Source organism: Phocoena phocoena, chromosome 16 (genome assembly GCF_963924675.1).
Source record: "Phocoena phocoena chromosome 16, mPhoPho1.1, whole genome shotgun sequence".
NCBI lineage: Eukaryota > Metazoa > Chordata > Mammalia > Artiodactyla > Phocoenidae > Phocoena > Phocoena phocoena.
This window is the reverse complement of record NC_089234.1, coordinates 18,965,962-18,990,176: the sequence shown is the minus strand read 5'-3', so window position 1 is coordinate 18,990,176 and position 24,215 is coordinate 18,965,962. Positions and strand designations below refer to the sequence as shown.

Below are 24,215 nucleotides of genomic sequence, written 5' to 3'. Positions count from 1 at the left end.
CATATATATGTGTTAGCGTATGGTATTTGTCTTTCTCTTTCTGACTTACTTCACTCTGTATGACAGAGTCTAGGTCTATCCACCTCATTACAAACAATTTCGTTTCTTTTTATGGCTGAATAATATTCCATTGTATATATGTGCCACATCTTCTTTATCCATTCATCTGTCGATGGACACTTAGGTTGCTTCCATGTCCTGGCTATTGTAAATAGAGCTGCAATGGACACTGTGGTATATGACTCTTTTTGAATTATGGTTTTCTCAGGGTATATGCCTAGTAGTGGGATTGCTGGGTCGTATGGTAGCAAGCACATCTTTTATTCCAAGTTAAAGGGGTGCTTTGGCACATTCAGCAATACAGGCTTTTTTTTTTTTTTGACACAGATAAACTTATCAAGAAGATTGAAACCAAATGTTAATTAGGGGAAGCTCTTTGAAAGTAGAGTGAATGCTTTAAAAAAAAATGGAATTATGTGGTGATTTTTTTTTTTTAACAGTCTGAGTAAGTAAATTAAATTTACGTTAATTATATTGGTTTGGAAGATGTTGAAGCTTTTTTTTTTTCTTTTTAAAGAAATACATCCCAGAGGAAGAGTTCCATTTGGTAATTTAATCAGTGCAAGTGAAATTAAGGAACGATGGATGTAGAAAACGAGCAGATACTGAATGTAAACCCTACAGGTAAATAATATCTTGAAGGAACCTTGACTGTATTGTGAGCAAGTTTCAGACCATACCAAATTTTATGAAAACTTCTTTACTTTAAAAAGCATCTTACTCATGCTATAAGAAAACAGGTCATATTTTAAAAATCAAGTTTGTGATTCTTATGAAATTCATCACATGTTGTATTTTTCTGCCTGTCCTTTCACATTTCATACGTTTATTCTCCACTGTTCATAATAAACTATATGGTGTAGAAGAGGAGAAGAATAGTGAACCTGCTCATTACTGTTCTCACATGAGCTTGTTAGTGGTCTTTATAATATAAACTATTGGTATCATTGATATCTTTCCTAACTAATAATCTGTATATTACAAATTAACTGTGTATTTTCCCTGATTTTCCATAATGCTTTAGTAGTACATTATTATCATAAAAACGGTTTTGTGGAATATGTCCAAAAGCTAAATAACTTCAGATCACTGAAAATGTATATATAGTTTTCAGAATAATCTTTGTAGAGAGTTAATTAGGATTTTGAAATAGTCTCAAGAGTGAGAACTTTTCATGTTGGTACACTTTAGATGATTCTTTGCTTGATGATTAATATTGAAAAAATCTCTGGAAATATGTTTAACGTATTTCATTTTTTAATACTACAGCTTCATTTTTTCAGTGACTTTAATTCACTGTTGTGTCCAGTTACATAGTTTTCTTTGATCTGAATGCATACTTTGAAGTTGAAACTTCTTTTGCTATTTTGTTATTTACGAACCTGATTTAAAGTGTACTAGAAAATTATAGTTGAAAAAATTACAATAATTAATGATTATTTTGGTGCTGCTTTATATACAATAGCTGTATGAGTACTTGTTTTTTAGGATTACAAATTGGTATCATGTCCCTGCTTCATTGAGGTGAGAATGGTAATAATGAAATGTAAGAATATATTTCACAGATAGGTAATTGTTTCTTCTCTGCACTGTCTGGTATAGCCAGTAGTCACATATGGCTGTTGAGCACTTGAAATGTGACTTAGAATTGGGATGTATCGTAGGTACAAAATACATACCAGATTTCAAGAGACTTGGTATGAAAGAAAGAGATGAAATCCTCAGTAATTTTTTCTATTGGTTACATGTTGAATTGATATAATGGATCTATTAGATTAAATAAAATATATTAAAATAAATTTTACTTGTTTCTTTTTAGTTTTTAATATGAATACTGAGAAATTTAAAATTACGTATTTGGCTTGCATTATATTTCTATTAGATGGCACAGCTCTAAGTTTTATACTTTTTGTTTTCTAACTATAACAAGTCCTTGTTTTAATCTTGTTCTTGATGCCTCTGCTGAGTACTTCCTTAAATACTTCAGTACTTCGATGAGCCTAAGGCAGACCTTCTTTGCAATAAATGCTTCCTGTAACAAATAGTCCAAGTCAGACTAGTGTACTAATTCCAATTTCTACTTTTACCATCTCTGTTACTTGGGGAAAGTGGGTTATTTGCTTTGACCTTCAGTTCTTCATGTATAAAGCTGGGATTATAAATGCCCTCTTTATAGGTTTATTGTTAGGATTAAGTGAGATACCATGCATGTGTGTCATGCCCATAGCACATATTATGTATGTCACAAATGAAAATGAGCTAATATTGTTAATTATAGTTATGTAACTCAGTGGACCAGTAATTGAAAATGTGATCATCTGGTACTGTGGTGTAATATAAGTTGGGTTGGTTATTGAGATATCAGAGAATTCAGAAAGAGGGAATTAGTACACAGTAGAAAAGAAGTCACCAGATTCTGTACTCAGGGTTTTTATCTTTTTAATTTTGGTCTTCTTAAAGTCAGATCAGTGGGGGTTATGGAACCCCAAAACTTAGGTGAGTATGAATAGCGAAATATAAAAGAGCAATTGATACAAACGTGGGTTAAAAATTATAAGACCTAATATATAAAATATACCTAGATGTGTCTGCTGTTGTAGATACATAAATGTGTATTTGAAAGGATATTAAAATAGTTGAAGAGAAGAAACTCAAGTGTAGGAAATATGATTGCTTGAATACTTTAGTACTCTGAGGGACATTTTAAAGCATTCTAAGAGAGACCTTTATCTTCTGGATTAGTTGTGACAGCTTACCTTAACTGTAGAATAATGAAAGCAGTATGTTAGAGGTAGATGTTTAATGTTTTCTTCAGTCATCCACTCTTACATGAAATGCCATTTGATTTGTCTGATCTTTGATCTTTCCTTCCCTTTCCTCCTCTTCTTTTCTCTCTTTGTATTCATTCCCTTGTTGCCTGTTTCTTTAGCTGTTACCACTCTGCTATACTCTAGCTTTGTATTTTCTATAGTTATAGTCATCTAAGATTCAAATGTGGGTTTGAATCCTGGCCACAGTCCTTTTTAGATATATAACTTTTCTATGAAACATCTTCTCTCTGAAAAATGAGGATAAACAGCTTCATTATAGAGCTTTGTGAGGATTATAGACCATGTATGTAAAGTGCTTGGAACCTGATGCAGTAGGTAACAGTACTGATGGTAATGATAGAAGTAATACGACTATTATGACTACTGCTACTGCTGTTACTACTAGTCATAGTAGTTTAGTTATGATGATGTCTCAAACTGACCCTCCTAACATTGGCTTCCTTCCCTAGTCTAAAAATTTTTTAAACACTGTTTTATTCTTTATTCTCTTTGAAAGCCCTTTATTTTTTCTTTGAAAGTGTCACTTTCTTATTTACCCCAAAGTTATTAACCTTGCCCTTTCCAGTTAGTTTGTGACTGAATACTGCAACATTTTCTTAGCTGGTTTCTCATTTTATAATTTCTCTTTTTTTCTAGTATATCCTGTATTCCTCTGACAAACTAATTCCCCCATCATCTACCTACGGTATCAAATCTCAGCTCTGACCATTTGAATGTGGGAGTGGTCAGCAGCTATTCTAGTGATTGGGGCAAGATCATGAAGGACCTAACATTGCAATGTAATGAGTTTACACTTCATTTCGACCCAATAGGAGTACTTAGGGTTTTCAGTGGGAGAAATCAGTCTCCATGCAGTTTGGACAATGGTTTGAAGACTGAAGGCAGTAGACTACTTATGAGACTGCCGAAGTAATTTGGCTCTACTTAATATTTTGTTTGTTTTTTTGATTACCACAGGGTTTGTTACTAACTTTCATACTTTTTGTCAAGAATTGTAAAGATTTTAACACATCTGTGCTTCTTTTTATAGGTTGATTTAAAAAATTTTTAGTTTCTACATATTACTTAAAAAAAAACATGTTAAAGCCCATGCATATAGACTTGACACATTCTAATTATTAGGAATATTTAAAAACATTTGAGGGATTCAGCTCTGAGTTGAGTGAGCCATAATGAACAAAACTTGGGCCCAGGGATAACTAATTCAGTAGCTTTCTGACTTAAAAAGTTTTTGGAGTAATGCCCAGTGTCTCCATGTCATTTGATCTCCATTGACATTGGAGTTGATGGTATAAAGGATACTCTGCTAGGTGCTGAGGATACAAAAACTACAGTATAGGCATGGTTCCTCTTTTGAGGCTTATGACTTATTTGGAAAAGCAATGACATATAAAAAGAAATAAAGTGATTTCCATGATGTGGTAAATGAGCAGTGTATGAGTGTTATTGTGGCTAGAATTATTAGGAAAGTTTTCATGGAGGAAGTAAGACTCCAGCTGTATATCCTAAAGGATTTTGGTAACTGAAAAGAGCAGTGAGGATGACATTCTAAATGGAGGACCTTTGGGAACTCGTAATGTTGCTGTCTTTCAGGGGATAATGTACAAATCTTAACACAGTCTGGAAGATTTTCAGAGAATGGTAAGTAGTGTGAGTCAGGTTTGGAGAGATGAATTAGAACTTTGAGATGATGGCTTTCTTTGAAAGCAGTGAAGCATCAGCAGTTTGGCACAGTAATCGTATATGATCACATATTTGCTAAATGCCTTTCATGCTCTTTGGATTAGTACTATTTTCTAAGTGTCCACAATTAATTATGAGATATTTGGCAAGTTATTTAAACAGTCTTAGCCTTAGTTTCCTTATCTGTATAAATGTAGTAAATAGCTCTCAAACTTGTGGATAAATGACAAAGTGCCCAGCCTAGTGCCTGGTAAATAGGCATTCTGTAAATATTAGTTTATCTACCTTCCCTAAAGATCCTTAGTCTTTTCTTACTTTCTCCAATTGCTTGACTGTCTTAGCTCATAAAAGTCTCAAAGGTTTTGTACTGTATTTGGTGTTTATATTAACGTAGGTTTTATGATGTAAACACATGAAATAACATGCTTTCAGTAAAATTTTTCATTAACATTCAGTGCCTTAGCTCATTTGGCATGGTAATGTGAAAAGTACTACTAGTTTGTCGTCATGTATTGGACTGGGCCATATGAAATTGCCAATATGTGACTGTCACCTACAAAAATGATAATTTCATGTGATTCAACTTAGTATAACTTATGACTATAACTGGTATAGCAGTAGATGGTTAAAATACTTAGAATTCTTTTCCTTCATTTTCTTTTTAAGAGCCTGATAATTTAAGTGACTCTCTCTTTTCTGGTGATGAAGAAAATGCTGGGACTGAGGAAATAAAGAATGAGATAAATGGAAATTGGATTTCGGCATCCTCCATTAATGAAGCTAGAATTAATGCCAAGGTGAAAAGGCGGCTACGAAAAAACTCGTCCCGGGACTCCGGCAGAGGCGATTCCGTCAGTGATAACGGAAGTGAAGGCCTTAGAAGTGGAGTAACTGTACCAACCAGTCCAAAGGGAAGGTTGCTAGATAGGCGATCCAGATCTGGGAAAGGAAGGGGACTACCAAAGAAAGGTTAGTATATACCACGTCCAAAGACACAAATGAAAAAAATATTATCTGATTATTATACTACAGTTTCCTTGTTCTAAGAATGAGAGAAATTTAAACAGTGATAATGTTAGAGTTTTATGGCTTGTATATGTTTTTACATAGTAATAATCTGAGGACCATACCACTTTTTCTTTTAAGTTGAACCTTTTTTTCTTGTTTGAGTAGATTAGTTTTCTTGAGCAGTACTTTATCTCATATTTCCAGCAAAATACACACCAGTGTTCTTCACAGTTAAGAATTGTGCTTGTATTCTCTAATTCTGCTTGAAAGAAGTAGGGTCAGAAATTCATCATGTCTCTTATCTAATGAATCTAATTAGTTACGTCCATTGTTAAGAATACATGATAAATATAATTTGACTGGTAATATCTGGGTCAGAATTTTGATAATTTTGTAGATCTGGTTCTGAGTTCTTTTCGGGTCTGTTTGTTTTAGGTACTGGAGTGGAATGATCTTGTTTCACTGCTGTATCTCCAGTGCCTGGAGTAGTGACTAGCAATCTGGGTACTTAAATATTTGTTGAATGAGGGGTCTGTCAGCCTCTGTCTGTCGTAGAATTTTGATGCAATTTGGAGATTTCACCAACTTCTAAATGGTGGGAACTTCAAATTATGGCCTAGGATACTTGTAAAATGTTTTTGTGCCCTGTCAGAAATTGTTATTTTTGTTGAATGACTCTGCAACCATTGGCTGGGTCAAAATGAAACCTAGTTATCAGATTCTGTTTTGCTCTGGTGGCAAGAATTGTACTCTATGTGTAAAATAAAAACCTCCCCCCCCAAAAACTGGTGATACTGTACAAGTTCTTTAAAAATAATGCAATATACTGAGCTTATAAAAACATTTCAATACATTTATTTAGTAAAGCAACTTTGAAAGTTGGAATTGTTAAACTTCTGCTGGTGAATTTGTATGTAGAGAAGTAGAAATGATGATTAGTTCTGTTAATGCTTCAATAGCATTAGTTATTTGTAACGTATTTCTAGTTGTGAAGTATTTGTTTCTTTTTATATCTAAAGAGTATTTGACTTTAAAACATTTGATGGTGGTCAGTGTACTTCTTTTTTGAATAATTTGTCCCTTGTGGCGTTTTCCATGCCACATCTTTCTGGCTCAGCATATTTCTTTTTTGTTGTTGCTGTTCCCAAGATATGTCAGATAGAATTTAGAGCTCCACTGCAGTATCACTTGCCTTGAGGTCACCACTACAGCTATTTTTCTGGTTTGTTTGTTTGTTTGTTTTTGCTTTTATTTTAAAGCATCTGCGTTTTTAGTTTTAACTTTGTAGGCTATTTCAACCTGTTTTTCTGGAAATAGGTTATAAACTATGTAATATCTAATCATTACTGAAAAATCAGTGATCTGAATAAAAAGAGGCTTAACATATAATTCTCAACTGGCAAAATCACTAGCATAGAAATTAAAATACAGTTTTTTTAACTGCTATTGAATTAACACCTGAACATCTAGAATTATTTCAGATTTCAGTTAAAATTTATGAACTATGGACATTATGCGCTCTCCTTTCTCAGTTCTAAACTTTTTCAGGTGGTGCTGGAGGCAAAGGTGTCTGGGGTACACCTGGACAGGTATATGATGTGGAGGAGGTGGATGTGAAAGATCCTAACTATGATGATGACCAGGTAGAAGTGTTTTACTTTCTGTAATATATACTTAAAATACTTATAAACTTTTTGACCTCATGTTTGTAGTATACTCATATATTTGTCAAATCATGTATTCTATATGTATACTCTATACCATTCAAATCATATATATATATAATTTTATAATGTGTGATTATAATTTGTGTGATTATCTGATATGTATATGAGTGTGTATATATGTGTGTACACATATTACACACATTAGTATGTATATCTAAATCATATATATATTCAGTCCTTTCAGACTGTCAGGTTAATTTTGGATTAGAAAACCAAGTTAACTGATAGTAATGTATGAATAATTTGCACTTGGTTTCTGAATTTAATAATTAGACATGAAAATATTTCTAAGGGAACATGAAAAATATATTTTAAAACCAGTAGGATTCAAGTACTATAGTCTTTGCTAAATGTTCTAATTTTAATATATAGTCTTGAAAGACTTGAAAGTATGTTGTTAGACTGAAGCCAGTCACAAGTTGCATATAAACATTTCAGGGCTTTTTTTGCAGAGAAGCGGGATAGAAGATTATTGGACATCTTATTCTTTTTGAAATTTCAGTTGAAAAATGCTTTTTCCTTAAGAGATTTTTTTGTCACTACAACATTGATTTTTGTTATAAGGGCTTTTTTATTATAATACTAATCATGAAGGCTTTGGCTCCTGCTGTTTTGTTTTTTTTTTAAGTGCAGTTTTAATGAAAATACTAGGTGTGATAGGAAGCTTAAAGCTTTTTGGTCACTGAAGTATTGGTTTAGTGGGAGAGAGAAAAAAAATTAACAGACGATATGGGGGATCAGAAGCAAGTCATATATTTGCTGTAGTTAGTGGTTTTAATCTGTATGTTGGTTTATTGTATTCAGATTTTATAAAAGAACAGTGACATAGATTCTGTTTTTATATTACATAAGTGATCAAAGCATGTAGCATCTCTTTATCTTGCCCTGAATGGGTATTACTAACCAGTTGGAGTATAAAACTGTGAAACAATTTCAGTTCATCTGAATATTTTGTTCTTTAATTTATAACTTTCTGCCGCTTCCCTTTCCAGGAAAACTGTGTTTATGAAACTGTAGTTTTGCCTTTGGATGAAACGGCATTTGAGAAGACTTTAACACCAATCATACAGGAATATTTTGAGCACGGAGATACTAATGAAGTTGCGGTAGGTTTAAAGTTGAAAGTATAATTTATTTAATATAGGAGAGCAGACACTGTTAAAAGCAAAACATCGTATTCAGAATGATCTTGGATCACTGAAAAAGTTTAAGCATTTTCTTATGCATAAATGAATTTCTAACTAAGAAATGGACTAAAATTTTATTTAGACCACTTCTTACCTATTTGGGATCAGATGAGGGCTTTGTGCCATTTTCTTCTCTGAAAAATGGCACAACACAATAATTTTTATAATTATAGCATTTTTATAATTGATAGTTTATAAAATATAATTAACAATTTCAAGGCATTTATGGACCTTCTGAAATGTCCTTAGAGATCTCATTAAAAATGCCTCAGTTCCATTTTTTTGACATTCATTTCAATGCTTAGGACTAGAATAAAATTTATCTTTGTACTCTGTCCAGAAAAGAACACAGATACAAAAGTTTGGAAAAGAATGCATACAGAAATCAAGAGAACAAATGTGTGGTGGTTTTTTGTTTTAAATTTATTTAATTAATTAATTTAATTTTTGGCTGCTTTGGGTCTTGGTTGCTGTGTGCGGGCTTTCTCTAGTTGTGGTGAGCGGGGTCTACTCTTTGTTGTGGCGTGCGAGCTTCTCATTGTGGTGGCTTCTCTTGTTGTGGAGCACAGGCTCAAGGCACGTGGGCTTCAGTAGTTGTGGCACGTGGGCTTCAGTAGTTGTGGCACACGGGCTTCAGTAGTTGTGGTTCGCGGGCTCTAGAGCACAGGCTCAGTAGTTGTGGCACATAGGCTTAGTTGCTCCGTGGCATGTGGGATATTCCCGGACCAGGGCTCGAACCCATGTCCCGTGCATTGGCAGGTGGATTCTTAACCACTGCACCACCAGGGAAGCCCCACAAATGTGTTTTTGAAGCATAATTTGTATGGGAACATTTACTGTGTTAGGAATTGTTTGTAAAGTAAATCTAAAAGGGTAAAATTTTTAATTATTGGTCTAGTTCAGTAGTTTAGTATTACTGACTTAAGTAATAAAATTGCATCTCCATAGAAGATTTTTATAATTTAGATTCTTTTAATTCAGACTGGGTTTTCTTTTTTTGTGTGTGTGGTACGCGGGCCTCTCACTGTTGTGGCCTCTCCCGTTGCGGAGCACAAGCTCCGGACGCACAGGCTCAGCGGCCATGGCTCACGGGCCCAGCCGCTCCGCGGCATGTGGGATCTTCCTGGACCAGGGCACAAACCTGTGTCCCCTGCATCGGCAGGCGGACTCTCAACCACTGCGCCACCCGGGCAGCCCCTAGACTGGGTTTTCTTGGTTTGTCTGATAATATGAGGTTTGATAGCTTTGAGGTTTTGTAGGAATAAAACCAAGTATTTGTTCAGCTTACCTAACCGGTGTCCTTGTTAGTAGTCGTTACTTTAAGTAACTGAGTTACAAGTTAGTCTCTGTGGTCATACTGCCTATATTCCACTTCCAACCTGGGCACTCCTCTGGGTGCCCTCAGCAAATACTTAATTTTTCTGTGCTTTGGGTGTGGTGAGTATGATGATAATACATCCCTCAAAGAGTATAAACTAAGGTGGCTGTTATAATTCTTGATATACTGTAAGTGGTCAGTAAGTATTAGCTACTGCTATTATATTTTTTAAGAGAAAATTTTACTTTATCCCAGCATTTAAAACAATAATCCCACTTAAAAACAGTGGTTTAAGATCTCATTTTAAACTTTATATGAAAGTATAAATATTTGGGTGAAGAGAGTATAAACAGCTTATGATAATGTAAAATGAATTTCCCTACAAATGCTCATAAAACACTATTTCTAGAAGTAATAGAGTATAAGGCAGAGGGTTAGTTAACTCCTAACACCAAACTTAGCAATACTATGTAGTTTAGTAAACTATTTTAGGTGTAGTTCACATTCTTGATTTTAGTGATGTTCAGACAGTTGAAGCTTAAAGTGGATCAGTATTTATATGTAGAAAAAGATGTATTTATCTTATCCCCAAATTTTGAGTGTTTCTCTGATTTTTTCCAGTCAAGGAGAGAGAAGGATATATGGGTAATATCTTGATTTTTTTCAAAAATAAAATTAAATTAAATTGAACTATAGGCAGTGACATACTTTTTTTTTTTTTTGAATAGGAAATGCTAAGAGATTTAAATCTTGGCGAAATGAAAAGTGGAGTACCAGTGTTGGCAGTGTCATTGGCATTGGAGGGAAAAGCTAGTCATAGAGAAATGACATCTAAGCTTCTTTCTGACCTTTGTGGGACAGTAATGAGCACAAATGATGTAGAAAAATCATTTGATAAATTGTTGAAAGATCTACCTGAATTAGCATTGGATACTCCTAGAGCACCACAGGTTTGTATGATTCTTCCTCTTGTTCATTCTTTCTGTCTACTTCACTTGCAAGTATAGAACTAATACATACTGCTAGGAAATTTTATTAGATGAAAGAAGAAAAACTGGCCCATATTCCCTGTCACACAAACATAGGCCTCTAATGTTTTAGTGTATTTTTCCCTAGCTGTTTCCACCCCCGCAACATAGTTTTCATCACACTGTAATTTTATATCTTACTTTCCCCCCCATGCTCTGTACAGTTTCTAGGTCATGTTTTTTTGCTGTCTGTATATTCTCTATTACATGTAGTTAAGATGTTTCATGAGCTAGGATTTTTAAAAAATGTAGATTGTTATAATTGAGGATTGAGTTTGCTTCACTAATGTTTATTATAAAAATAATGATAAATAAGATTGTTCCCTTTTGTAGCTTTGTGGGGAAATAATTAGAAAATTCATGACTTATGTATGCTTTTGTTGTTTAGATTCTGTTCAAAGCCTTTTACTTTTATTAGATTTCATACATGCTTGACACTATAATATGACTTTCTGGTTTGAAATTGAAAATGTGTGAAATCATTGCTATTTACCTGAGCAGAGTTTTAAAGCAAGGTAGGAGCACTTTACTTAAACATTAATTTAGGTATAGACTATAGGTAGGTTAACATAAATGCTGTTTCTGTTTTACTTTCCTGTGACAGACAGTAAGTAGTCTGTGTCAGTATTGAACTGTGATTCAAACATGATTTTTTTTTCTTTTTATACAATACCCATACTTTAAAAAAAACTGTACATAAGTTAATAGTCATTATAGAAGTTTTGAAAAATAAAAGGCAAAAGGAAGAAAGGCCAGCAAAAATAACCACTGTTAACTGTTAACATTTTGGTGTTTAAATCTTCTGTTCTACTTTTTGTGGGTATATATCAGTGTATGTTTTTTACATATCCTTACGTTTTTTGTTTTAATAAAAAGTGGAATCATACTGTATATATTACTTGGTAAACTTGATTTTTCTTACACCATAAAATGTGGTAAACATATTTGGCCACACGGTGTACCATCTTACGTATATACCATTCAACCACACAATTACTGTTAGACACTAAGTTGTTTCCAGTTTTTTTAAGAAATAATGCTATGAACATACTTTCAGTTAAATATTTCTGCACAGCTTTTCCCCCTCAGATAAATTCCTTTAATCAAACAGTTTTGAGAGACCATAGTCCAATTTTTTTCTTTCCAGAAGAGATGTTTCTCTTGACTATTAAGTCATTGAATTACTAGCAAGTATTTTTGATTATATGCTATGTTTCAAGCAGTGTGCAATGTGTTAGGGATTCAGTAGTGAGCAAAACAGATATTTTATGCCCCCATGGCTTTTAACTTGAAGGTTAAGATGTGGGAGTGTATGCCAGGCATAAACAGTAGGTACTAAATAGGTGTTTTTTGAACACTCCAACATGTCTTAGGTATTGACTGTGTAGTTCAACCATTCTTTATCATTTATGTTTTTAGAAATTGTGTCCTATAAAGCTTTATTTTAGATTTTTTTATATAGCTCTTTTTTTTTTTCTTATTATAGTTGGTGGGCCAGTTTATTGCTAGAGCTGTTGGAGATGGAATTTTATGTAATACCTATATTGATAGTTACAAAGGAACTGTAGATTGTGTACAGGCTAGGTAAGTAAATTAATTTTCCTACTTAGACTTTCAAAATAGGGGAAAGTTCTACAGGATTCTGTTGAAATGATACTTGAATTAATCAGACTTTGTGGACACCTATTTGTCATTTTTGTGTACTCTTTACCATTAAAACAAAATTGAGAGATTCTTGACATGATATAACAGAAAGAAGACAGTACTATAATGCAGAAGTTCTGGGTTTTAGCTAAACTGTTAGCTACCTTTATGTCAAACCACTTTTCTCTCAGCCTCAGTTTCCTTATTTATAAAATGAAAGGATGGGACTTGGAATGTTTTTTAAGGTCCCTTTAGGTTTTAATATTCTGTAATTATTTAATATTCTAATAAGATAGACAGTATTAACAAAGGAGCCCTGTTTTCAATTTTATATTTATTTGCTATAGAAATCTTAGGAAATAATGTTTTTCACTTCTTTCTTTGGTATAATTTTAAGCTAAATGTGATATTTGGGAGTTGTGCTCAGTGATTTTTCATAACTTCCTGGAAACCTAGACTTGTACTTAGCTATGTCTTAGGTTTTCACAGGTATAGATATTAATTTTCTAGGACTACTTCAGGTCAGAGTGGCATGGTTGCCCTGGTGGAAAGGCATGGATCTATGTAAAAGTTAGTTTTAGGTGAAACATTCCTTCTCAGGCTAGATCAGTAATTTTGAAATAACGTTATTAGACTTTTGTTGACCAAGAAGTGGAAATGAATGAGAGAATATTAATATGAGAAGTAACTTTTTTTGTTCCCAACTTTTTATCTTGAAAAATAGTTTTTTAAGAGACTTCTGAACTTTAGGTTGCCTTTATGTTATATGAAAGCTTTTAGTGTATATGGGGTTTTTTCCCCCAACTTCATCCATAATTTGGTCAATCTCAAGCATGTCCATATGTCAGAATTAACTTTTTTTTTTTTTTTTTTTGTAGAGCTGCTCTGGACAAGGCTACCGTGCTTCTGAGTATGTCTAAAGGTGGAAAGCGCAAGGACAGTGTTTGGGGCTCTGGAGGTGGGCAGCAGTCTCTTAACCACCTTGTTAAAGAGGTAACTACTGGGCATTGTCTTTAGCTTAATTTGTATGTATTCTTCAGGGAAACAAACTCTGCCCTCTAGCTGGTATTTTTGTGGACAAAAATTAATTTCAGTCTTATAGCTGCAGGTAGAAAATGGAATAATCCTTATATTTTTGGATTTATGCCCTTTTGCTATAAATTATACAATAATTATATAGTCATTATTAAATTTTTATGGTTTCTCTGACTTAAACTAAGACTGTGTTAAGTTAAAGGGGCTTTCATGAAGTTAAAGGGGTTTTCATGAAGAAGGCTGTGTAGGAACCTCAAAGGAATACCTAAAGTCTTTTTCTTGGAATGTAAAATTTTTCAGACTGTTTGAGTTTCTGTTTTGTAGTTATTCAGTAAATGTCCATATTTATAAGAGCAGTTTGAAACTGGATGGTCTCAGATTGTAAGTTATGCATTATGAACACTAGAGTAGATCAGAGTGGTAGATTTTTGTAGGGAAGTTCACTACCTGTATGCATTCTTTAAAAGAAAAAGTAATTGGTTTTTGCATTAATACCAGATTTATTCTCTATGGATTTTTTTTTCTGGCAGCAAAGTGATATTCTATAATAAGAAACCAGAAAAAGTAGTTAATCCTATTTGAAGATTTTTAAGAAAATTAGAAGATTTATATAGTACATGTGCTTCTGATTTTTGAGTATAATCTTTCATGTGACTATAGTTTTGATATTTAATAAATATTTTAATGATATGTATACCAAGTTTGAGTGTTAAGGAGCTCTAAATATTGTTAGAGCTTTGACCAGTTTTGTTTTTATATATGTTAAGGTAGATGAGTTGGTGTTTGTAATGTCATGATTGCAATATCTGTTTTTAAAAATTTTTTAAGTTATTACAAAAATTGAGGTATAAAAACAGTGGAAATACCGGAGCAGTTCAGCAAGAAAATAAAATAAAGGCATCTAAGTTGGAAAAGAAGAAGTAAAACTATCTCTGTTCCCAGATGACGTGATCTGTATACAGAAAATCCAAGTGAATTCTCAAAAAAACAAAACCACCAAACTATTATAAACAAATTCAGCACAGTTGCAGGATACAAGATCGGTGTACAGAATTTAATTCTAGGTCTTTTGTACACTAGCAATGCAATGAATGGTCTGAAATGAAATTAAGAAACAGTTGCATTTGTAATAGCATAAAAAGGATTAAAATACAAAGGAATAAATTTAACAAAGGAAGTGCAAATCTTGTGCACCAAAAACTGCAAAACACTGTTGAAAGAAATTAAATAAGGCCTAAATAAGTAGAAAGATATCCCATGTTTATGGACTGAAAGATTTAATATTCTTAGGATGATAATGCTTCTCAAAATTAATATTTTGAGAAACTGCCGAACTGTTTTATGGTATGTGAATTATCACAACAACAAAAAATGGTCACGATGAAAATTGAAGTAAAACTACCAATATATGAGGTTGATGTTATTTGGATATTCGTTTATTTTACATGGAAGGATGAGTTGGACAGAGAGGACTTTTAGAAATATATACATGTATTTATAATTTATCATTCTCAACAATGCATGGGATCCAATGTGAAACACTTAAATACTTTAAATTAATAACAAAGTTAAAAAACTAAGTGATGTAATTTAATAAATATATTAGCTTATAATTATAAAGTGAAAATACTTTATTCAAGTAACATGCTTCAAATATTTATTTTCCTAAAGCATGATAATAGCAATTATTCATCAAGATATATTCTGTTGATCAAATTTTACTATACTTTTAATGGAAATACATTGTAGAAGTTGAAAGTAGAACATACTTAAATGAGATTTCAGTCAGCCAATATTCATTGAGTGTCTACTAGGTGCAAAGATTATTTTAACAGGCGATGTATAGGGGAGGACATTCCTCGTTGAAGTTCTTGTGTTGAAAAACTTCTTTTCTCTGGAGCCATAGATGTTCTTGTGCAACTTTCAACAGGAGAGTCAAGACTTGCCTCCTTAGCTATAACTGGAAGCTGAATTACTGACGAACGTTTTAAATAATGGTCCTCAAATCTTCAGTTGTAGAGAAAAGAGAAAACTGCTTTGGAAATCTTTGCCCTGTCTAGTAAAGCCCTATTATCTCTCATTTTGGGGCTCCCACTTAGTGTCATGCTGATGGAAATGGGTTTGCACCACTTTAAAAATTCATTTTGAGACTTTCAGTTAGTGCCCTCTAGTGGTATTTAAGGTCCCTTGTTTTACAGGGAGCATTGAAGCATTATGGTCACAACTCAGGCCAAACACATCTTAAGTCTACTCATCGATCGCAGTGGATTATTGAAACACACTGAAACACTGCATTACCTTCATGACTATGAACCATTTAAAATTTGGGGATTTGCTTTTTAATTATTAAAAAATTCTGTTATGATAGTGTCATGTCAAGACTATTCTTAGACAACTGTCTGTGACCTATTTATCATGTACTATATTGAGATGAGGGTAAATAAATCCTTAGGCAAAACAGAATTTTTTAAAAATCAAGAATTCTAACACATCTCAATCTTTAAATCTAATAGATTGTTATGCTGCTGAAAGAGTATTTACTCTCTGGAGACATATCTGAAGCTGAACATTGCCTTAAGGAACTGGAAGTACCTCATTTTCACCATGAGCTTGTATATGAAGTAAGATTACTTTGACATTCCAAAAAGAATTATTAAGTGTTCCTTTTTGCACCACAGTGACATAATGCTTCTTTAATAACATACATTTTTGTTTTCTTTTAAAAATTTTAATATTAAGGGGGAGAGGGTTTTACAATTTTTTCTTTTTTTATCAAGGTATAATTTAGAGTAAAATATACTCTTTAGCTGTGCAGTTCAATGAAGTTTTGACAAATGTATCAAGTCACATAATCACTGTCTCAGAATATAGAACATTTCCATCACTTCCAAAAGTTTGGGGCTAACCTGCTCCCCTACCACTGTCATCTCCTGGTAACCACTAATCTAATGTTTGTCCCTATAGTTGTGCCTTTCCCAGACTATCAGTCATATAAATGGAATCATACTGTGTATCTGACCTTCTTCAGGTAGCATAATGCTTTTAAGATATGTCCATGTCATTTTATGTAACAGTAAATTCACTTTTTAGTGCTGGGTGATATTCCATTGACTAGACCTACCATATTGTTTCCAGTTTGAGTGATTATTAAAAAAAAGCAGTCATAAATACTCACTCACAGGTTTTGTGTGGACATATCTTCTCATTTTTCTCGGGTAAATACCTAGGTGTTGAAATTCTGGATCATACAGTAAGAGTATTTTTAACTTTATAAAAACATTCATAGTCATGATACGTACTTTCCAGATTTTTCCTTTATTTTATAATATCTTTATTAAAATAATGTTTTCATTCCAGAATATGCCCCCTTAACATATTGTATTAGATGTTTGGCAGTATGTTAACACAATGCATTGGCTTTAATTTCTATATAGCATCTGTCATTTTATCTCAGATAATGATAATGCCATGAGGTTTGAGTTAAATGAAAAGTACTTAGATAATGTTTAGCAGTTCTAGATTTAAATCTTAGCTTTGCACTTCTCATCTGTGTGCTTTTGAGTGATTCATTTTAACTTTTAAAGTATTAGTTTCCTCATCTTTTATTATTTATTTATTTCCCCCCCCGACACACACACTGTATTTTATTTTTACAAGAGATAAATAAACTGACACCAAGCATTGTAAATGGATGATCGCAACAAAAGCAACAATGATTGCAACTACCGAACACGAAACACACTCATATTATGTCACATGACTTTCAGTCCAGTAATCCTCCACTGCAACAGCTCCTTTACTTTGCAGTGATAATTGATTTGTATATTTTTTGCCTCTGAGTCCTTGTTGGATTTTTTTTTTAATTCAAACAAAGTCACAAAAATTATAATCATCCTCATCTATACATATATATACACATATTAGAGATGAGATCTGATAGATTTTAGGAGCAGTTTCTTATATGAAAATGAGCAATAATTCAATCATTTATTCCATTTTTAGGCCATTGTAATGGTTTTAGAGTCAACTGGAGAAAGTACATTTAAAATGATTTTGGACTTATTAAAATCTCTTTGGAAATCTTCTACCATTACTCTAGACCAAATGAAAAGAGTAAGTATAACATTATTTTGAACAATTTTTAGGCTTACATCTTATATATGATTGAATACAGATTACGAATTGTCAATGAATTTTCTTTTAGGCTTGTGTAGTAATATTATGCCTATATATATATATATATATATATATAAATGGTACTGTTTATGTTTGAACCCCTTATAGCCATTTCCTGGAAAGTAATAAATACTCCAGTATTTTTGAACCTGTATTTTGAAAAACGTGATGTGTATGTGTTCTTCAAGAGTTCTAAGATACGATAATTTCTTTTTTATATCTAGAGAGAAACATGAATTTCTAACAAATTTATAAAGTACTTAATTTATTCCTATTTAAAATTGTATGCATTGTTATTAAATATTGGTGAGGTTCTTACTGGCCTTTTATTTTTTAAAAATATAGTAAATGTATTATAGAGAAGTAGATGGGGAAGAAGTGTGTCCAACGTCTAATGTCTGCCTGAAGCTCTTTTGAGAGAACAGTTTTAAAGAAAATATTCTGTAAAAAAAAATAGACTTACTCTTCGTACTTTTCGAGGTTAGGATCTGACTGCAGTCTAATTATATGAACATTTGGCCTTAAATATAGATTGATAATAGTGATGGGTTGTATGGCATTATGTATTTTATATGGGCTAACAACTCTATGTAATTCCATTGTTTTTAGGGTTATGAGAGAATTTACAGTGAAATTCCAGACATTAATCTGGATGTCCCACATTCATACTCTGTGCTTGAGCGATTTGTAGAAGAATGTTTTCAGGCTGGAATAATTTCCAGACAACTCAGAGATCTTTGTCCCTCAAGGTACTTTGTTTATTACTTTCTCACCGTGAAATACTGGCTGAGGTGCTTGGGAGGGCTAAGCTAATTTTCTGTCATTCCAGCTGTGTCTGAAAAATAATTGTATCTTCCCTGAAGTCACTCATCAGTGAAAATTATCTGAATTTATGGAGAAACAAGGGTGAAGCTTATTTTGTTCTCTTGTAAATCTGTATAGGACTACCTCATGAAGCCACAGTTCATTGGAAGGAAAATAATTTTGTGGAGTAGTTCTGTGTACCAGGCTCTGTTCTAAGCGGTTTAAATATTATTTCAGAGTAGCTATCACCAGTGAGATGAAAAAATTGAGGCTTACGGCAGTGTAATGTACCTTTTCTAAGGTCACGGTAGAAGCCAAGGATGGATCCAGACTTTTTCTGGCTTTTAAGATCTAGGTTCATTCCTGTATTTCATGTGGGTTCCTTTTGCTCCCTCATAGAATGGAGAATTGGGACTGATTGGATTTTACCGCTCTAGAAAGTGTGTGTGTGATTCTTTTGGAGGTATTATATATGTGCTGCTAGGTTCAAACTCCTTAGGAGTTGATGAATTTTTTTTGTTATTGTTAAAGCTTATAATGAAGTTTGTATTGTAATAGATACAAAAGTTTACCAACAGCTAACCCTCTGGTCTGGGTCTGTTTTATATTTTAAGTTTTTGTAATTTTTATATGAAGAAGTTTCAGTCTTTATGTATTTTTATGTAAGTGCACTGTGAGAATTAAATCTCAAAAAATACTTCCCGATAGTGTCCTTTGCTCTACAAAGTTTAGAAGCCATTAAGAGAGAAGAAAAAGATAATGGTGGAATATACATTTTAATGGCTTTGTTAAAAATGTTTGAAAATGTAGATCTCTGCTTCGGTGATGGCATCATTGATGTACTGATATGCCAAGTGGTATACATCAGTAACAACTGTCAGCTTTGGCAAGGCTTTCTGCTACTTGCTGCTTCATTTCCAGCCTTGATCTCCTAATATTATAGTGTGAAGCCTTTACGTTCAGGAAAATATAGCTAGTTTACATTTAGACTTAGTATGGAAAGGGGTTAACACTTTGGCACTGGCTCTTTTAAAAAGTTTTTCAGCCTCTATTCAAAGGTCTAACTAGTTACTTCTATTGTGGCTTTACTTTCAAGGATCATTTGAAGAGATGTCTAAACCTTCTATGTATTCCATAGAACTTTCACTTTTTATCTCTAACCTTTTGCTTATTTGGACGGAGTGCACATTTATGTGTGACCTTGAATGCCTGTGTGTATTGGTCTAGGGTCAGAGAATAATAAGGGCTAATCCTGCTCAAGTTCTGTTTAGCACTTACTGCTTTAGGCTGCTGTTCAACTGTTCCTCTTGGGCTGCTGTCACTACATGTAGCTAGTGTGTGGTTACATTATAGAGGAAGGTCTCTTGAGTTTGAAATAGCAGAAATCTCAAAATGGGGCATATGGGACTTCCATATGGGAGGTCCAGTGGTAAAGAATCCACCTTACAATGCAGGGGACATGGGTTCATTTGCTGGTCGGGGAACTAAGATCCCACATGCTGTGGGGCAACTAAGCCCACACACCACAACTACTGAACTCGTGTGCCTCAACAAGAGCCCGCGTGCCACAAGCTACAGAGCCCACGTGCTGTGGAGCCCGCACGCCGTGACTACAGAGCCCATGCACCCTGGAGCCCATGCACCCTGGAGCCCGCGCACAGCTACAGAGCTGATGTGCCCTGGAGCCCACGAGTCACAACTAGAGAGAGTAAACCCACATGCCACGATTAGAGAGAAGCCTGCGTGCTGCAATGAGATAAGTCCACATGCCGCAATGAAGACCCAACACAGCCAAAAAAAAAGAACATAAATAAATAAGTAAATTTTTTTTAAAAGGGGCATATACTGGAATTAATTGGACTCTGTTTTTCCACATTCAGGTTATGGCTTTTCTATATTTAAACATAGATATTTTGATAGCTTCTGTAGCTCTAGTTTGCATAATTCCCAATCATGTTGGTGTTTCCTATTTGGTTCAGTGTTTAGCTTTCAAATAATATTAATGACATACTAGAAATAAATACAGGCATACCTCATTTCATTGTGCTTTGCAGATGCTGTGTTTTTTACAAATTGAAGGCTTGTGGCAACCCAGCGTTGACAAGTCTATTGGTGCCATTTTCCCAACAAGCATTTGCTCACTTTGTGTCTGTGTTGCATTTTGGTAGTTCTCAGTATTTCTAACCCTCCACCAGCAAAAAGATTAATGACCTGTTAAAGGCTTGGATGATAATTAGCATTTTTCAGCAATAAAGTAGTTTTTAATTTTGATATGTACATTGGGTTTTTAGACATAATGCTTATTGCACACTTAATAGGCCACAGTATTGTGTAAACATAGTTTTATATTCAGGAAACCAAAAAATTTATGTGATTGTAATGTGATAGCACTTTATTGTGGTGATCTGGAACTGAACCCACAATAATTTTGAGGCATGTTTGTATTAAATTTCCAAACAGCATAATAATGTTTGCCTTATTTATATTTTAATTTTTTTTACACGACTTCATTTGGACAGTGAACTTATTTCAGTCATCAAGCTTTTATTTAACTAAAAACTGCTCAGATTAAGCAGTTCATTTGATATGTTCTAGGATATGTATCAGGGGAAGTCTTTTCAAAAGACTTAGAGGAATGCTGACTTTTAAAAATATAAATGACAATACACCCCTTCAAAAATTAATGAATAACCAAAAATGAAGTTTTAAATTCTTTTAGTTGACTGTAGTCAGAATTTGTTTTCTTGTTTGTGGTTTTTTTTTTTAACATCTTTATTGGAGTATAATTGCTTTACAATGGTGTGTTAGTTTCTGCTTTATAACAAAGTGAATCAGTGATACATATTATTATATCCCCATATCTCTTCCCTCTTGCGTCTCCCTCCCCCCCCCGCCACCCTCCCTATCCCACCCCTCTAGGTGGTCACAAAGCACTGAGCTGTTCTCCCTGTGCTGTTTGGCTGCTTCCCACTAGCTGTTAGTTTTACATTTGGTAGTGTATATATGTCCATGCCACTCTCACACTTTGTCCCAGCTTACCCTTCCCCTTCCCCGTGTCCTCAAGTCCATTCTCTAGTAGGTCTGTGTCTTTATTCCCATCTTGCCCCTAGGTTCTTCATGACCTTTTTTTAAGCTTCCATATATATGTGTCAGCATATGGTATTTGTTTATCTCTTACTGACTTACTTGACTCTGTATGACGGACTCTAGGTCCATCCACCTCACTACAGATAACTCAATTTCGTTTCTTTTTATGGCTGAGTAATACTCCATTGTATATATGTGCCATATCTTCTTTATCCATTCATCTGTTGATGGACACTTGAGTTGCTTCCATGTCCTGGCTATTGTGAATAGAGCTGCAGTGAACATTGTGGTACATGACTCTTTTCGAATTATGGTCTTCTCAGGTTATATGCCCAGTAGTGGGATTGCTGGGTCATATGGTAGTTCTATTTGTAGTTTTTTAAGGAACCTCCGTACTGCTGTCCATAGTGGCTGTATCAATTTACATTCCCACCAATAGTGCAAGAGTGTTCCCTTTTCTCCACACCCTCTCCAGCATTTATTGTTTGTAGATTTTTTGGTGATGGCCATTCTGACTGGTGTGAGATGGTATCTCATTGTAGTTTTGATTTGCATTTCTCTAACGATTAATGATGTTGAGCATTCTTTCATGTGTTTGTTGGCAATCTGTATATCTTTTTTGGAGAAATGTCTATTTAGGTCTTCTGCCCATTTTTGGATTGGGTTGTTTGTTTTTTTGATATTGAACTGCATGAGCTGCTTTTAAATTTTGGAGATTAATCCTTTGTCAGTTGCTTCATTTGCAAATATTTTCTCCCATTCTGAGGGTTGTCTTTTGGTCTTGTTTATAGTTTCCTTTGCGATGCAAAATCTTTAAGTTTAATTAGGTCCCATTTGTTTATTTTTGTTTTTATTTCCATTTCTCTAGGAGGTGGGTCAAAAAGGATCTTGCTGTGATTTATGTCATAGAGTGTTCTGCCTATGTTTTCCTCTAAGAGTTTGATAGTGTCTGGCCTTACATTTAGGTCTTTAATCTATTTTGAGTTTATTTTTGTGTATGGTGTTAGGGAGTGTTCTAATTTCATTCTTTCACATGTAGCTGTCCAGTTTTCCCAGCACTCCTTACTGAAGAGGCTGTCTTTTCTCCATTGTATATTCTTGTCTCCTTTATCAAAGATAAGGTGACCATATGTGCATGGGTTTATCTCAGGGCTTTCTATCCTGTTCCATTGATTTATATTTCTGTTTTTGTGCCAGTACCATACTGTCTTGATTACTGTAGCTTTGTAGTATAGTTTGAAGTCTGGGAGCCTGATTCCTCCAGCTCTGTTTCTAAAGATTGCTTTGGCTATTCGGGGTCTTTTGTGTTTCCATACAAATTGTGAAATTTTTTGTTCTAGTTCTGTGAAAAATGCCATTGGTAATTGATAGGGATTGCACTGAATCTGTGGATTGCTTTGGAAATTAATGAATAACCAAAAAAGATGAAGTTTTAAATTCTTTTAGTTGACTGTAGTCAGAATTTGTATCTGTTTTCATGTTTGTGTTCTTTTCATTGCAGGGGCAGAAAACGTTTTGTAAGTGAAGGAGATGGAGGTCGTCTTAAACCAGAGAGCTACTGAATATAAGAACTCTTGCAGTCTTAGATGTTATAAAAAATATATATATCTGAATTGTAAGAGTTGTTAGCACAGTTTTTTGGTTTTTTTTTTTTTAGCACTTGTTTTGGGTACAAGGCATTTTTGAAATTTTGTAAACTTACATTTAAGGGAAATTTTTAAAGTAAGTGTTTTTTCTTTTTCTTTTCTTTTTTTTTTTTTTTTTGAGCGTGTAAAGGAGGGACAGAAAAGTAACCACTTCTTAAGTGGGATATTCTCATAAGCTACCTTTTTTAAGTGCCATGTTTATGACATAATCATTCCAAGTTTTGCATTGATGTCTGACTGCCACTCCTTTCTTTCAAGGACAGTGTTTTTGTAGTAAAATCACTGGTTTATACAAAGCTTTATTTAGGGGGTAAAGTTAAGCTGCTAAAACCCCATGTTGGCTGCTGCTGTTGAAATACTGTGCTTTGGGAGTAAAAAAAAAAAAAAAAAAGTTCTTTCTTTGTCTTAAAGAATTTTTAAAAAATGACTTAGTTATGAGACTTATTCATCTTTCCAGGGAACATTGCTCAGTCTTAAAGACTAGACAGTTAAGTAAATGGTGGCTGGAACATCTATTTTTCTACAAAACTGGACGAATGAACCCAGTTCTAGAAGAATGTATGACAAAATAAAACATGTGAAGCAGTGTTGATTCTTTATTGGGAGTACCTTTATTTTAGGGCTTTCAAAAAACGTATTACACACAACAAATTTTAAATCATATAAAAGAGCGTGTTTGAACCTAGTGAATTTTAAACTTTGCTCCTAGCAAACTTTTAAAACAAGAGTACAGTAGTAAATGAATTATTTTAATATTATACTTGTTGGGAAATACTTGCACACTTACCTGTTTTTGATCTTATCTAGAGCTTAATGAAATTTCTAAAACATATATACCTTTCATAATTCTTAAGTTCTATTACCAAGTAATGCTTGTGTTACAAAAAATTATTCTTCAAAGACTCATAGTTTTACATTTACCCAGTGTCTGAGAAAATAGTTACCAATAAATAAGTTATCTAAAGAATGATCACATTTCTG

General features: G+C 33.7%; 1 protein-coding gene across 2 annotated transcripts; it reads left to right on the top strand.

Annotated features, from left to right (window-relative positions):
• The first annotated feature begins 641 nt into the window (after positions 1-641).
• On the top strand, positions 642-23,150 carry PDCD4 (programmed cell death 4). Of its 2 annotated transcripts, none has more exons than XM_065894186.1 (11): positions 642-684; positions 5,283-5,543; positions 7,131-7,225; positions 8,302-8,415; positions 10,543-10,764; positions 12,329-12,426; positions 13,365-13,479; positions 16,035-16,142; positions 17,524-17,634; positions 18,307-18,446; positions 23,090-23,150. In XM_065894186.1, the coding sequence occupies exons 1-11, from the start codon at positions 642-644 to the stop codon at positions 23,148-23,150; spliced, it is 1,368 nt and encodes a 455-aa protein (XP_065750258.1). The 2 variants fall into 2 exon arrangements, with proteins under 2 accessions (XP_065750258.1, XP_065750257.1); XM_065894185.1 differs by having other exon boundaries at positions 5,241-5,543.
• The last annotated feature ends 1,065 nt before the right edge of the window (positions 23,151-24,215 follow it).